The sequence below is a fragment of the Zootoca vivipara genome, chromosome 6 (genome assembly GCF_963506605.1).
Source record: "Zootoca vivipara chromosome 6, rZooViv1.1, whole genome shotgun sequence".
In the NCBI taxonomy this organism is placed as follows: domain Eukaryota; kingdom Metazoa; phylum Chordata; class Lepidosauria; order Squamata; family Lacertidae; genus Zootoca; species Zootoca vivipara.
In genome coordinates, this window is record NC_083281.1 from 88696199 (window position 1) to 88711250 (window position 15052).

At 45.2% G+C, this 15052-nt stretch overlaps 1 protein-coding gene across 5 annotated transcripts in view; it reads left to right on the forward strand.

The window, feature by feature from the left end:
• The first annotated feature begins 450 nt into the window (after nucleotides 1-450).
• SPEN (spen family transcriptional repressor) overlaps nucleotides 451-15052 on the forward strand; it is a 71680-nt gene continuing 57078 nt past the window's right edge. For 4 of the 5 annotated variants that reach the window (XM_035120376.2, XM_035120377.2, XM_035120379.2 and 1 more), the window contains exon 1: nucleotides 451-978. In XM_035120376.2, the coding sequence (XP_034976267.2) occupies nucleotides 896-978 (83 nt within the window). In that variant the 5' untranslated portion in view covers nucleotides 451-895. Of the gene's footprint in view, nucleotides 979-1090; nucleotides 2778-15052 lie in introns of those variants that run through there. The other variant, XM_035120378.2, reaches the window with a different exon arrangement.

A 15052-nucleotide genomic window follows, 5' to 3' on the forward strand; every position in this document is an offset into this window, starting at 1 on the left:
TCACAGAGGCTCTCGTAGGGGAAGACAACACCAGCGCCCCAGCCTCGAGGACGCATGCGCAACAGCCTGAGAGCCTGAGACCGCGAGCGAAGCGGGGAGGCGAGTGTTTGTGCGCCTGCGCGCTTCCCGCGGAGAAGGCGTATTGGGGACAGCGGGATTCTCTCACCCCTCCCCCACCCCACCTAGTTACTCCTTCCCGGCCTTCGAAAGCTCGCAGCGCACGGGCCCCCTCCTCCTCGCACATACCGTACACGAGAACGCATGCGCGCGCTTCCTCCTTTTTCCTCCCTCTCTCTCACACAAGCACCTTTTCTCTTCCTTACACACGCACGCGCACGCGCTGGTTCGCCGCGCGCCCAGCCGCCCAATGAGGAGCGAGCCTTGAAGCGCGAGGACCCGGGTTGGTGGCGGCCGGCGGCCGAGGGCGCATGCGCGCGCGCGGAGGTTGGGGGGTGAGACAGCGAGCAAGCGAGTGAACGGAGCGAGCGGGGGACGCCGCGGGGGCTGCTGCTGCTGCTGCTGCTACTGCTACTGAGGAGAAATTGGGAAGAAGCGCCGCGGAGGGAGGAGGAGGAGCGGCGGCGGCGGTCCCACCACCAGCGATAGCCGCGAGGAGAAGCAGCAGCAGCAGGAGGCGGCGGGTGTCGGGAGGGCCCGGTGGGATGGTGCCCCCCACCGGCGCCGCGGAGGGAGGAGGCGGCGGCGGCGAAAGAGGAGCAGCGGCGGCAGGCACAGGCCGAGTGCGGCGGCGGCGAAGAGCGGCGGCGGCGGGAAGAAGAGGAGGCTGCAGCTGCTTCTGCTTCTTCCCCAGCTCGCGGTGCTGAGGCGAACCGAGCGGAGGGCGGCGGCGAGAGCAACGCCCGCCGCGGAGGAGCCCCCATCGCCTGGCAGCAGCATGGTCCGGGAGACCAGGCACCTCTGGGTGGGCAACTTGCCGGAGAACGTCCGCGAGGAGAAGATCATCGAGCACTTCAAGCGGTGAGTGGAGGAGAGGGAGAGGAAGGGAGGGAGGGGCTGGTGGTGGAGTCAGAAGGACATCCCCGAAAGGGCAGGGGGAAGAAGTGGGGGGAGAGCATGGGGTAAATAGAAGGGGGGTGGGGGAGGCAAAAGGAGAGGGAAAGTGATTCCCCGCTTCAGTCCAATGTAGGAGGAAAGGGTGCGTGTAGGGAATCTTCCCGCTCCCCTCATCATTTCAACCAACGGGAGAGAGGCAGAGTGTATTTTATTTATTTGTTACATTTATATACTGCCCTTCATCCGAAGGCCACAGGGCGGTTTACATTACATTTAGTCCCGATGGGTTTACCTAGGTAAGCAGGTAGGGAGAGAGAGGTGGGTGGGTTTACAACCACGAGTCATTATATTAGACGACCCCCCCCCCAATTCTCTGTATAAATAAGGGAAGAGAGACGCACTGGTGGGAAAGGAAAAAACCTTAACGTTTGAAAGGCAAGAGAGGCTGAGTGAAGGGAAGAGTCTAGACTATGAGCTCAGCCCCTAGATAAAAGTGGAAGAAGGAAATTCCAGATTTAAGGAAGTGTGTGTGGGGAAAATAGGAAACTGAGGCAAGACCTAAGTTATAACAAGGGCAGTTGCTTCTGAGAGTGCTTTGGGAGGTGAAGGCAGGGAACAGTGACTCCTCCAGATAATGAAGGGTTGTTGGTTTCAGGAGAGCATAAGCAAATAACTGGGGGGTGGGGTGGGAGGAAGAGTAGGGTAGCTGCATCTGCCATTTCACATCATGGAGGGAGAGAGGTTAGCAAAATGAGGGAAGGAGTACCATCCCCAGGGACATGGCAACTATGAGGAATCTTCAAGATGTCAAGAGAAGAATGAGGAAGGTGACTACTCTAACCCCACAACACATACATAAGATGCCACTTCCAGTAGTGAGGGGAGAACCTTTTCCTCTTGGAGTTGTGTGAAAGCAGAAGAGAAGGTGGGAGGGGGGGAGGGAAAGAGAGATCAAATACCCCTAGTTTGGGAGGGGGTGCCTGTGGAGGCATGGATATAAATCAGGATGTGTTAGGAAGGGAAGGGAGTTTCATGGTTGTCCATGTGGAAGGGAAAACCTAAGATTGGACCTGGAGTTGAATGCCTGATGAGCGAGCCCTTTCACAAGCCAAGCCACAGAAGGCAGATGTGCCTGGGAAAACCTGTGTTGAGTATTATAGCAGCTGCTGCTTTTGCTTGCCCCTATGGATCTGGTAGAATTGGAATACCTTGGATCTAAGAGAGAAGGAAGTTCAGGGGGGCTGGGATTAAGGATCCCCTCCTGCACTTGGAATCTTTGACACACTAAAGGAAGGAACTTCTGAAAAGAAACTCCAGAGTCTGAGGAAGAAGGATACTGCCAAGTGCCATCAGCATTGTGGATTGGATTTTTCTAAGGGCATCCTGGAATTGAAACAACTTTTACCTGAAGAGGCCTGCTAATTTCTCTTTTCCATATTTTTGTGCCAGCACTATCCACTGATGAAACTGAGGGTTTTTGTTTCTTGGTTTGTTTTTTGGGCTTTTCAGTGTATTATAAACACAACATGGATAAACTATTGCTGTTTTCAGGGGTGCACAAGTGTCAGTCTGATTTGTTTATTTATTTATTGATTTTTCTTGCTTGCCTCTTGAAACAATTTATGAATGAAATGTTTGGGACCTGGCAATTCAAGCACAACTTTGAGGGAATGGAAGCTGAAATCCTCCTTGAACCCAGCTTCCTTTGGTTTCCTTTGCGATGGAACAGTTTTCTGCCATGGCTAATTCTGAAGACCAGATTGGTATTGTTACTTTCAATATTTTTCTTGCTGCCTTAGGCCCATTCAAACAAAAATAATATTTCCTCGCCTCCTATTCATCTAGCAACAGGTCATATTTGGCTTAATAATTATTCACTTAATAGCACCAACATGTGTGTGTGTGTGAGAGAGAGAGAGAGTGAGAGAGAGCGCCGTCTTAGTAGTGGATGGATCCTAGGTTATGTATGATTGCAGGAGTAAGTACCATGTTTGCAACTCACTTCTGCTGTTACAGTGGAAGCCTGTTAATGGCATTGTGGAAGGAAACTGATAGGTAGAATTCTAGACAAGTGTTTTGGTCAGCTAAAATAGTTTCCAGTTTGAGCCTCTGAAAGGGCTTGTAAATTTCCTTGCTAATGTTTAGAGTAGGAAAATTATGGAGTGAACCTAATGAGTCACCATGGGAAAAATAGACTTGGTCGCTACCTCATGGGGAACAAGCTTGGCTGGTGTAGTAGGGGGAGAAAGGAGAGTAGAACTCTGCCCTGCTTTACTAAAGGGAAGCTCTCTAGTTACTTGGCTGTTGCTTGATCATCAGTGTTTTACGTATATTCCGAATTTGTCAAAGTTAACTCATTTTGCAACTTCCAAAGCAGATCATTTATCTCCCTCCTCACCAGTATTGCAGTTTTGGGTGTGGGGAGGAAGACCAGTGGTAATATGTCCGATAAAATGGTATTTGTTTTTGCTTCAGTCATTAATTTTTCATTTGATTTTGTCTTGGGGGTGAGGGAGGGGAAAGGTTTTAACAGTGCTCCGCTATGCAAAATGCAACATGCATGGGAACAATGGTTCCTTTTATTTCTGCTTGGTTTCCCTATACGTTGCTTGTTTCTTAGTGTTGGTTTCTATGGCTGAGAGAGGAAGAGACACATCCAGGCAAACTGTGTGTTGCAGCATTTGCTGTGACCAGCAGCATGTAGCTTGACTTGTTCTTTAGCAGCGCCGCCTGTTTTTAGAGACATTTTCCTGCCTTCTCCGCTGTTCTTCTTCCATAGGTTGGGAGGGAGGAAATGTTCAGGGAAAGGACTCCCTTTCTGTAGTGGTGACTGGTGCAGTGCTTTGGCTTTCTAAAATGGCGGCCCAGTTTATGTAGGGAAGAACAGAGCTGATCTCGGGCTGCACACAGGGAGGTGGGGGAGTGCTAGGAGAGCAGCGTAAGGAGAGAATTTCTCCAGCTCCCTTGTTACAGTTGCCTGAGCTGCGGAGCTTCCTCCAAAACATGCAGAGGGAAAATATTTCGCAGAAAAGAGCAGTTGCTGCTGCAGCATTTGTGGTCACGAGGGACATCCCCTCCTTGCAAACCATTTTCCCAGGTTTTGTAAAGGGCCAAATCTGTAAGAATAACCTTGTGGCAAGTGGCATGAAACACAGAATAGCAGACAAAGGATTAAGAAATTAATCTGAATGAATTAAAATCTAGGTATAAGAGGGGCATAATCCAGCCAGTCAGATCCTGGTAGCTGTTACATAAAACTGAAGCAGCTGCCTTATTTCTTATTAAGAAATGGTCAAATGCCCTATTATTTATTATGCCTTACACTGGAAATACAGATAACCAGAGCTTAAAATGATGTTGTACAGCTAGACCTGTCTGGTTTTTTTAAATAATGCTTGTTGCAGGGTAGTGATAGACTAGATTTTGGAGTGGTGATTTTTAAAAAAAGACATGATGGGTTTATGAACCAAGATTTCCAAAGGATTCCTCCAGTGAGAATTAAATCTGACTTTTCAGTGTTGTCTTCACCCTGTTTTCACAGAGCATTTTTAATGCTGGATAAAGTTGCCATGGTGCTGTTGCTTAGTGATGGTTCAGAAAAATGGAAGGATCTGAATTAAGTGGCTCTTTCTTTCATTTTTCTGAATGTGCCATCAGTTTAAATATAGGTCTTGAAATTTTGTGTATGTGTTTAGATTTCAGAATCAGATTTATGTGGCTGTTGAATTTGGAATTGGGGGTGGGTGGGAGTTGGTAAATACTGAGGTACACATTCCAGAATTGATATGGCCAAATATGCAAAAGTGTTTTCCATCTGCTTCTAGCTACTTGGATTACTGAATCCTTTCACTATCAGATATCTGTTGAATTGAGTTTCGGTTGGCAGGAGGAGGCCATTGTGAGTACTGTACACTGACAATAGAGCAGCCCTTCCTTTGTATGTCCCTGGCGTGTGTGGGGGAAGGGCAGAGCCCAGTTGCACAATAACTGCCTTGCTGTCTTGTGCAGGTATTGTCAACCCTTTCAGGCCCAGGACCCACTTTTAACCCAAACATGCAATTGGGGACCCATTTATTTTCCTTTTACCATAATTTGCATGATGGTAGTGCTCCTTTTATGACCCACCTTGGGTCAGGCTGCGACCCACTAGTGAGTCCCGACCTGCCAGTTGAGGATCAGTGTGCTGGAGGATAGCTGTGTTGTGCATATATATTTGAAAGGCTGCTGATAGTGGTTGCCTATAGAATGAGTAAGGTTTAATTACCGGAGAGGAGACCTCTTTTAGTTCAGAGGGAAAAGAGCCTTTTTTTATTTAGCTGGGCTGTGCAAATTTCCCACCCATCCCCCCCAGTCTGAAAATAGGACAAAGAATATGCAGAGTCTGAGCAAGCAGTAATTATCATCCTTTAGCTGCAGAGGCAAAAAAAAACTACCTGATGTATTGCTGGACATAAATGGCAGGCATAGCCAAATTCTAGCCTCTGTTAGCAGCAAAAGGTAAAAAAAGGTTAGCAGCACACCAGTGTGAAATGTAGTCTTTCTAGTTGGTACTGGTGATACATTCTCATTTCAGAAGAAAACATTCAAGTTGTTCATTCCAGGGTTCTAAAAAAAAATGTACTCTAAAAAAAGTACATTTAGGAATGACTCATTAAAGGGGGGGAAGTGTTTCTGAACGGGACTCCTAACTCTAAAACCTTATACAGTAAAGGGAATTGAGGAGAGAGGCTTGGAAGTCTCAAGTAAACTTCCTTTTCCATAATGCTTTTATTAGGACCAAGCAAAATGTCATAAAGTTGTAAGCTTTTGAATTCTGTAAAATGAATTTGGATACATATCATTTTTATGAAAGGGACCCCTGACCATTAGGTCCAGTCATGACCGACTCTGGGGTTGCGGCACTCATCTCGCGTTATTGGCCGAGGGAGCCGACGTACGGCTTCCAGGTCAGGTGGCCAGCATGACAAAGCCGCTTCTGGCAAACCAGAGCAGCACATGGAAACGCCGTTTACCTTCCCGCTGTAGCGGTACCTATTGATCTACTTGCACTTTGACGTGCTTTCGAACTGCTAGGTTGGCAGGAGCTGGGACCGAGCAACGGGAGCTCACCCCGTCGTGGGGATTCGAACTGCCGACCTTCTGATCGGCAAGCCCTAGACTCTGTGGTTTAACCCACAGTGCCACCTGTGTCCCTATCATTTTTATTAGTTTGTGTAAATGTGTGGTTTTGTATATTTGGGGGCTGTTACTATAATATCCGAATAATGTTTTACCTGTAATTTTGACAGTTCTTGTGATCCTTTTTGGGAAAACTGCCCTGAGGTTTTGTTTGTGTCAAAGATACTATTTTATTATTCTTATTCATACAGTGCCCTTTATGTACACAGCAGTTTACAGAGTTTTAGAAGGAAAAACAGGTCTATTGCTCCAAAGAGCTTAAAGTCTAAAACATGACTGCTGGTAAGGAGACTATGTGACAGGTATGGTGGAGGTGAGGGTGAAATATCTGGATTATCTGGAAATACAGATATTCTATTTTTTAAAAGTCTCTTTAAGATGGTGCATACAGATTATACGTCTTATTTAAAACGGCATCTGAAACTGCTAGGGTACCTCTTCTTTTCAGGGTTTTTGTTCGGGGCCCGAGGAGTTGATTAGTTGTAACTGAAAGTGTTTCGCTAGTGTAAATGCATCCAAATCATTTCAGTCATTGAAGTACTGAAGCAATTTCCCACTGCTGAAACAGAAGCATGGCAGCCTGCAAAGAGAAGGAGGCTAAATATAGTAACATTTTCCCTCTGCACAAATGCCAAATGTCCACATTTCTCCATGATTAACTTGAGGAGAAAAATAAGAACCTTTGCTCTCAACTACTTCTGCTTTAAGTACATAAGATAATGTGTGTGTTTAGTCCATTAATAAAATGGTGACAGTTAAAAGATGGGCGTCACAAACATAATGAGTGCTTCTCAAGAGCTTGTGCTGCTTCACGTTCACAAGATGCAGGAAAAGTGACCTTTGAGGTTTCCCATTTCAGTTTACCCTTTTTAGGCCCCGAGTCTTATTGTGGGAGAAAAACACCAGTTTGGTATCCTTTAAGACCTGTTTTTCCTTTAGGCCTTTTCCTGTACATTCTTTATTTTCTTTTTGGTGACTTCAAGTCGCATACTGCTCCCTCCTCCTTTCTACCAATGTGGTGCCCTTCAGTTGCTCTTGGATCATAGCTCCCATCATCCATGACATGCTGGCGGAGAGGGGGGCGAGGGTGCTGATAGGAGTTGGAGTCCACAACATTTGGAGGGCACCATGTTGTCTACCTTTGCACTAATGCACATACACAGCGCAAGCTGCATGCCCTCTGGCATTTTCATCCTCCACAAACAGGAGTATGTACAGCTGGATGCTAGCTGTCTAGTCTTTCTGTGCACTGTTCTGCCTCTGCATGACTAATGACAGCCTAAACACGCTTCCATGGCTATACGGATTGAGAAGGGTGGATCTGGATCTTTTACATGGCTCCCTAAGTAAACTACCACCTTCTTTTAAATATGCAGCTGTGTGGTGTTGTGTACCCTGTTTTGCAAGTGACTTCACAGAAGGAGGATTTGGTGCAGAGAGGGAATGAGTCATTGGGAAGGATGTAGCAGAGAAAGTAGGCTTTCCTTCTGAAGACAGACAGAGATCCCCATGAGAATAACTACAATTGATATTGGCAAAGTTTGGTTTGCTGCCTTAATGCTGTTGTGTTTTGAATTCTACCCACACCCTCATTGTTATCTTTTGAATGAAGAGGAGCAGAGTGCTCTAGGTTCTAGGTAGGTGTTGGATCATTGCTGTGCTATGGCTGACAGAACTGTTCTGCTCTCTGCCACTTCATGATGTGTAGGATTCCTCAGATCTACATGCTTGTTAAACAGCTTGAGGCTGCTGGTGCGTTCCCCGGAGAAATCCTTGGATGCTTCCTTCCTGCCAGCCCACTGGACATGAAATGAGTGTTTGAACAGGAGGGGCATGCTCACATCGTCTGATTCAGCCATGGATTTTTGGATAGCCTTGAGCAAGCCTCATGCCCGTAAAGTGGGGACAGCATTGAAATTTCCTTTGGGGAGCAGTTCTTTGCATTCTATGACAGTGTTCTATAAATAACATTTCAAAACACATAAAAGCCACAAAGCAGCCAAACCTCTAGAAAGTTTGTGTCAATGGGTGAAATTTACCGGGCTGTATTTTCCTTAAACTTCCCACATAGCTGCTTTGTTTCTTGTTCTAGAGCCTGCTTCTAAATAGTGACGATACCATAAAAGCGATACCATGTCTGACATTCCGCAATGTGATCTGCTCCCTGTTTTGCAAGTGGCTTGGCTATTTGAGAAAGGTACGCACTGAAGCACATAACCTTCCCAAAGTCAGCCTTGAATTCTGATCCCAAAACTGATTACGCAGAAGCAAGCCCCACTGCATTAAATGGGACTTGATTCCTAGTAATTGTGCTAGGATTTCAGCCTTTTGTATTCTACAAATTTCTAATTAACCCAAGTGAGCTCCAGGAATCTTAGCTGACTTTTGTGAAACTGGACATGTCTGATAAGGAGGTAATTAAATGAGCTGAGAGAGAAGGCAATCATTATAATCTCTAGCTGTAAACTATCTCCTTGTCTGCCAGATGTAAAACTTCTAGGAAGGCTGAAATTCTTCCAGGGGCAAGAAATATGATGCTGAGTTCATAATATCTGTGTTGCGGTTGGTTGTATGCAGTAAAGCTTTTAGACAAAGGTCACTTGTGTTGCAAGATGGGCTTATGGGTTCCTTGTCGCAAATCCTGAAGTCTTTGAACTGTAGAAGTAAATGTTCTTATTCCACAAACATTTTTGTGCTTTTGGCGTGGGAGGGGAGTAGTGGTCATACTCTCACCCAGTGCGACTAAACTTGGTGAATGCTAATTACATGCATTAATGACCTGTTGGCTTCATTCTTAAAAATGAATAGATAAAGAAAGGGTTGTGTGTCTGTTTACTTGAGATGCTGAAGGGCAGTGGTGTAGGCCAGTCATTACTAATGTCATATGTGCATGTATGTCCCACTGTGGCCTCTACTTACCGTAAGCTAGTTTTGCATCATGTTTTGGTGCATCAAACTATCCTGAAACTGGAAGCGTGACTACCGTAGTACTTGTAGACTGTCTTACTTAGATCCCTGTTGGATAGTGTGTATGACAGATAAGACGCCAGCCTAGCATGGAGGTTGCATACTTCCTTGGTTAATCTTTGAGCGGGGAAAATGCCAACAGTGGGCATGGTAAAGACAAAAGTAGGTAGAGATACTGAGCACAGACATGCAACTTACACATTCACTCTCCCTGCTTAACAGTTAGGCTTGGAAACAGCATTCGAGCCTTTATGGGAGCCCAATTATGTGATCTTCCTGGAGATTACAGCTGGCAGGCTTGACCTTTCTTTAGCTGCATTCTCCATGAAGATTACCCAGTTCTCCATCCCTCCCCCTAGAAGAAACCCCAACAACTACTCTTGGGAAAACATTCTGTTTGAGCCACTAGACAGATCCCCCCCCAAGCTTAATTGTGGTGGGGGTGAAAAGGGGACACGGGGGGCTGGATAGGGAGGCCCCAGTGGCTGGATCCATACCACTGACCTATACACACACATTCCCAGAGCACTTCTTGAAATGTTTCTTTAATTTATTTTTAAAACTAATATTCCACCCTTTGTCGTAAGACTCCACGATGAGTTGCAATAATAAATGCATAGAATAAACATTAATAAAACAACACTTGTAAAATTGAGTTGTTCTTGAGATCAAGGCATTTCTCCTCGTGCATTAAAGGATGGGTACCCTATTTTATTAATGGTTGTTGGTTTATATTTTGCTATATATTGCCTTGGCTCTTAAAAAGTGGTATGGAAAACTAACATGATCATATGTTCCTTATAATCTGATGCAAGGAATTTATTTCATTCTCTTCCCCCACCCCCCACCCCTACTATGTTGTTCTTCAGTGAGTTTGGGTCCCAGTTCCTGGAGCTGTAAGCCTCTTACAGCAACACTCGCCAAGGAAAACAAGGTTGAAGGTGCAGTCCAGTCCAAACAAACCAGGGTCAGACACCTGGAATCAGTTCAGGTGCAAAGCATGATGCAGAGGCAACGCCAGGCAGCAGTCCGAGGTCAATACCTCAGGGAGTCCAGGCAAAGTGCAGCTCAACAAGGAGGGAAGATGAGGCTGGGAAACAAGGAACCAGTGATATGGGAAGTTACTAGCAACTTGCTCAAGAGGCAGACTTTGTGTGCTCAGACCTCCTAGACCACACCTTAACCACAGTTACTGGTGGTGAAGGAGTTTCAGGGATTACTTGCTCATGAGGATGCCCTTGACTCATGAGGCTCTGTGGACTTTGGGTCCACAGAGTATGCTCTGTTGTCAGTCTGGCTCAGAACTGGCACTTTGGTGCCAGCAGATGCAGGGAGCGGGGCTCCCTCCTTCCCCATTGATCCTCAACATTGATTCTGGGGGACACTGCCTGATCCTCAAGGGCCTTGGCTTATGGGAAATCTGGTTTGTCCTTCAAGGACAGCACTCAGTGTCTGGTATTGGGTCAGGACTAGTCTTGACATACTGCCACCAATCTCTTGGCTTATATGGGGAAGTTATTGCAATTTGACTCCTGCATAATTGCTCCCATGGTACTAGCTCCGAGTTAGAACTATGCAGAGGCAGTGTTAGAAACTGAGATATGAAATATTATGTTCATTTTTCACATGGTTTAGTCCTTCCCCTGTCGACCCCCCTAATATTCTTCAGAGGGACTCTTCTCCAGTCTTCAAAGAGTAGCTGGAAGTGGGAAGGAAGGAAAAAGGTCCTCCTTTCCTTCCACTCTGCAGTTTTAAACTGAAATCTTAGGCACACTACTGTGCCCAGAGCTCAGAAACTGCTTGCCCTAATGAAATTGCCTGTCACAAAATGTGCCTAGAACAATGGGAGTTTTGAACACTGTGCAGAGGTCATGGGGGGCCTTGCTTCTGTCAAACCACAGATATAGGAAGTATGTTGCCTTAATGGTGGCAAGCTATGTTATATTTTGCAGAAAGGGAAACGTTTTTTAAAAAGCAAAAGTGCTGAGTATAAAACATTTGAAAATTAAACCTAGTAAGTTGGTCATGTCCATTAATTTCCATGGGTCTGCTCTTAGTAGGACTAATGTTCAATACAACCATATAAGGTTGCAAGTTGATTCACTTGTGAAACATTTTCCAAAGCAATAGAAGCTGTTCTGACATGTGTTGTGGTACCCTGAGACTTTCATTGTGGTCTGTGGACAGCAGCCTTGAGCAAGTGCAGCCCCACAAGTGGTAACGGTCTTTGGTTTCACCATCGGTCTGAAGAAACACAATTTTTGAAGGAAAGCAAAAGAGAATCTCTAAAACCAGTAGGTGGGGTGATCTCCCTTTTAGCAAACTTTCCCCATGTTAGGGAATTCTCTTCACTTTGGGAATAGGATATCTCCAATGAGGCTGTGCCAAGATGGCCTTTAGGACACTTGAGTGACATCAACCTGACTGTGATCTATGGCTTACATTTAGGAAGATATGGTTTGTGTGACAGCTGGGCTGTCTTTGGCTGATGCATTTGATGATTCCTGCTCCTCCCTCCTTAGCCTCATGTTACAGTGGGAAAACACAGGACCTGACCTATTTGCGCCTGCTGCAAGAGCAATTGGAGGGCATAACATAGTCTTTATTGTTCAGGGGCCCAGACTTTATTTCTAAAACTTAAAACTTCTTTGAAGAGTCAGGTAGAACTCTGTGTGCCCACATGTGCTTCTCCCTATACCAGTGCAAGTCTTAAGCAGTCCCAACTGGTGCCATGACATGTTCAGAAACGAACTCTCGTTCTCCGTGGCAGGAAGTCTCGTGTCAAAACAATTGCTAGGTTCATGCCTTGCCTTTAGTCTTGTAGTGCTTGATCTGCACACCTATGACCTGGGAGAGCAGGGTTTGAATCCCCACCCAGCCCTAAAGCTCACTGAGTGACCGTGGGCCACTCACCATCTCTTAGCCTAACCTGCCTCACAGGTTTGCTGTGAGAATGAAGTAGAGAGGAGAACCATGAGATCATTGGAAGATAAAGGTGCCGTATAAACTAACCAACCAACATTTTTCCCACCCTGAATTGATGCATTGGCAAACTAATCAAAAACTTCAGTCTTGCATACTTGCACCTCTGTTGCCTCCCCTCCCCCTGCAAAAAAATGCCTGTGCTTTTAGCTTCATGGGAGGTGGTGTGTGTGTGTGTGTGTTTGTGTGTTTGTGTGTTTTAAATCTATACTGGTGCACTGATTATCCTTGAGGGTGGGTGGGTTGTATACTGCATTTGAAAATAGCTGTCATCTGCCATTCTTTCGAGGACAGACTGGAATGATGCACAGTCTGAAATTCTGTCAGCAGCTTGAAAACTGGCACTGGCCACCCAGCTCTATGGATGCCAGGAAGAGCTGCTGTGTGCTCCTTATGTGTCTGTGGTGAAAGCCAAAATGCACTGGCAGCTTAGAGCTGCAACCAGTTCAATTTAATACCACTGAAGACTTCTTTGGAACTGGGCTTTCTTGTTTTTTCAAAGGCATGCCACCTCCGGCTAGTTATCCCTTGATTTGAGAAAATGTGCAGTGTTTAATCTGGCTAGAGGGGGAGAGCTATATGGAATGGCCCAATTTTTTTGCAGCACCTCCCTTTTAGGTCAACCAAACATGCCCTGGATGTTGAAGGCATTGAACCTAAGCATAGTATTTGAAAGAGGGATGCACACGGTCCTGGAGAACAGTTCTGAGGACGGCGAAGTGCCATTTCCTTTACAGTAATGCCTTTTCCTATACAGTATGTTCAGCATTTCTCGCAATGCGGTCAGTGTGATAAAACTAGCCGCTTGCTAAACATGCCTGTGACAACAACTGCTTAGCAACTAACTGTAACATGAAACAAGTGTTTGATGTTTTGATGGAGCTTATAATGAAGAAGTAGGTACTGTAAACTATTCTTTGCCTGGCAGACCTGCAGCATGCCTAACTCCTGTGGATTTATCATCTTAATGGTGTAAATTTTATGTGATATAGAATTTTCTCTTGTGAACTAGGGCAGATCCACACCAAACATTTAAAACAGATCCAACATACATTTAAAGCACATGACTTCCTCAAAATAATTCTGTCGTTTTCACCATACAGAGCTACAGTTCTTTGTACCCATAAGAAACTATGGTTCCTGGTATTCCTTGGGGAAAGCCATGTGCTTTAAATGTATGGTATGGAGCTGCCCTTACTTGCTTGAAATTAACATAGATAATTACTAGGACTCCAGTAAATATGGAGGAAAGTGCTTGCAACTTCCTTACCTATTTTTATAGACATATACAAGCTAATGGGAAAGGGTAACAGGCAACATAGGATTATTGCCCTGCTCCGTGCATGCCATTAAATCAGTGTATCTGTAGGTGTTCCAGGACTGCAATACCTATAATTTATTTGGGGATTTTTTTAATGTGTGTGTTGCTAACCTGCTTATGTGCCCATGGGATAGTGTGGGGGGGATAAGAGATTTTAATAGAATAGAATATATGCATTCACATTGTCAGCAGTGCTGTTGACCTCACTTGGTTGGGCTGTGTTTGCATGAACAAAGATGAGCAATAAGAACACACCTATAGTGCTTAGCAAGAGCCTATAGTACCTGTACATGTGTCTACGCACCCTCCTCCAATTCTGTGTGCTGCATAGATTTGAGCAAAGCTGATGTTTGTCTAAAGAAGAGTGACTTGTAAAAATGTGAATGGCAGGTTCTGGAATCTCCCCATCCCAACCGCCACGTTTAGCACACACTTTCTTTTTGGTTAAACACACGTTGCAGCAGTTGTGAATATGGTTTTCTCCTAATCAGTGTTGTTAATTAAGCCAATTTCTGCCTTGAGCCCTTGGAATCTGTTGCCAGCAAATAAGCAGCAGCAGTTTAGTTCTGCTTTCAGTAGCTTGGGAGAACCTAGCTTTGCAAACCACAAGCTCTCTTTCACAGCTGTGCTTTAAAAAGGACCAAATTGACCAATAATGAGTGTATAAAATTCATGTGTGAAATCTAGATATTGTGTTAGTCTTTGGAATGAGTACTAAGTCAGATTCAGTGGTGGAATATTGACTTTTAAACTTCCTGTCACCATATCCCTGCTACCATGAAATGCCTATTTTTGGAAAACAGCCCCACATTGGCTCTTGCTCTTTCCGTTTATATTTTGTTAAGCTGTCCTATTTTTTTCTAGTGGCCTTTGCAGACTTCTGCCTCACCAGATTTAATGTCCTCACTGTTGTAATCTTTTGTAATCAGTTTTACTAATTATAGTTAACAAACAAAAATGCTAACATGCACATCATTAACCTAGGTTGCTATGGAGTGTGATGTTGGATTATTGCAGACAGCTTCCTCAGGTCTCCCCATTTCCCCAGTTCAGCTGAGGCTTGTCTCATGGTGACACATAGCCTAAGGATGACAATGAAGAAATCTACTTAATTAAGCCAGGAAAAATACCACCTGCCCAAGGATCCATTGTGGAGGAAGAAAGAGGCAAGGGGGGCAGCACAGCTGCCCTGTTGGCTTCTTTGTGGTAGCCTGGTCTAAGGTGAATGTGCTGATCATGTTTAAGTCCAGAAAAACTGGCTTAGCGTGGCTTTGTGGTTGGGTAATTGACAAGGGGCCCTGAGTCCCAGTTTTGCTCTCCTGTCTTCAGGAGCCTTCAGGTGCCTTAAAGGAACAGATCAACTGAAAGGTCTTACACTTGTTCCAGAGAACTAAGAAAAGGGCTTCATGCCCCCAGAGGATTTTACTTGCAGAAAGAGCTTCATAGAATCCACTGAAAAGCAAAACATACAATGAGACCAGCTTGTCTGACATGCTGCGAGTTACTTATTGATTAACATGAATTATGCAAGGTGGGGAAGGTTGCTAAAAAAGAGCAACAAGAGGAGCTTTGTTTTCATGGGGATCTTTA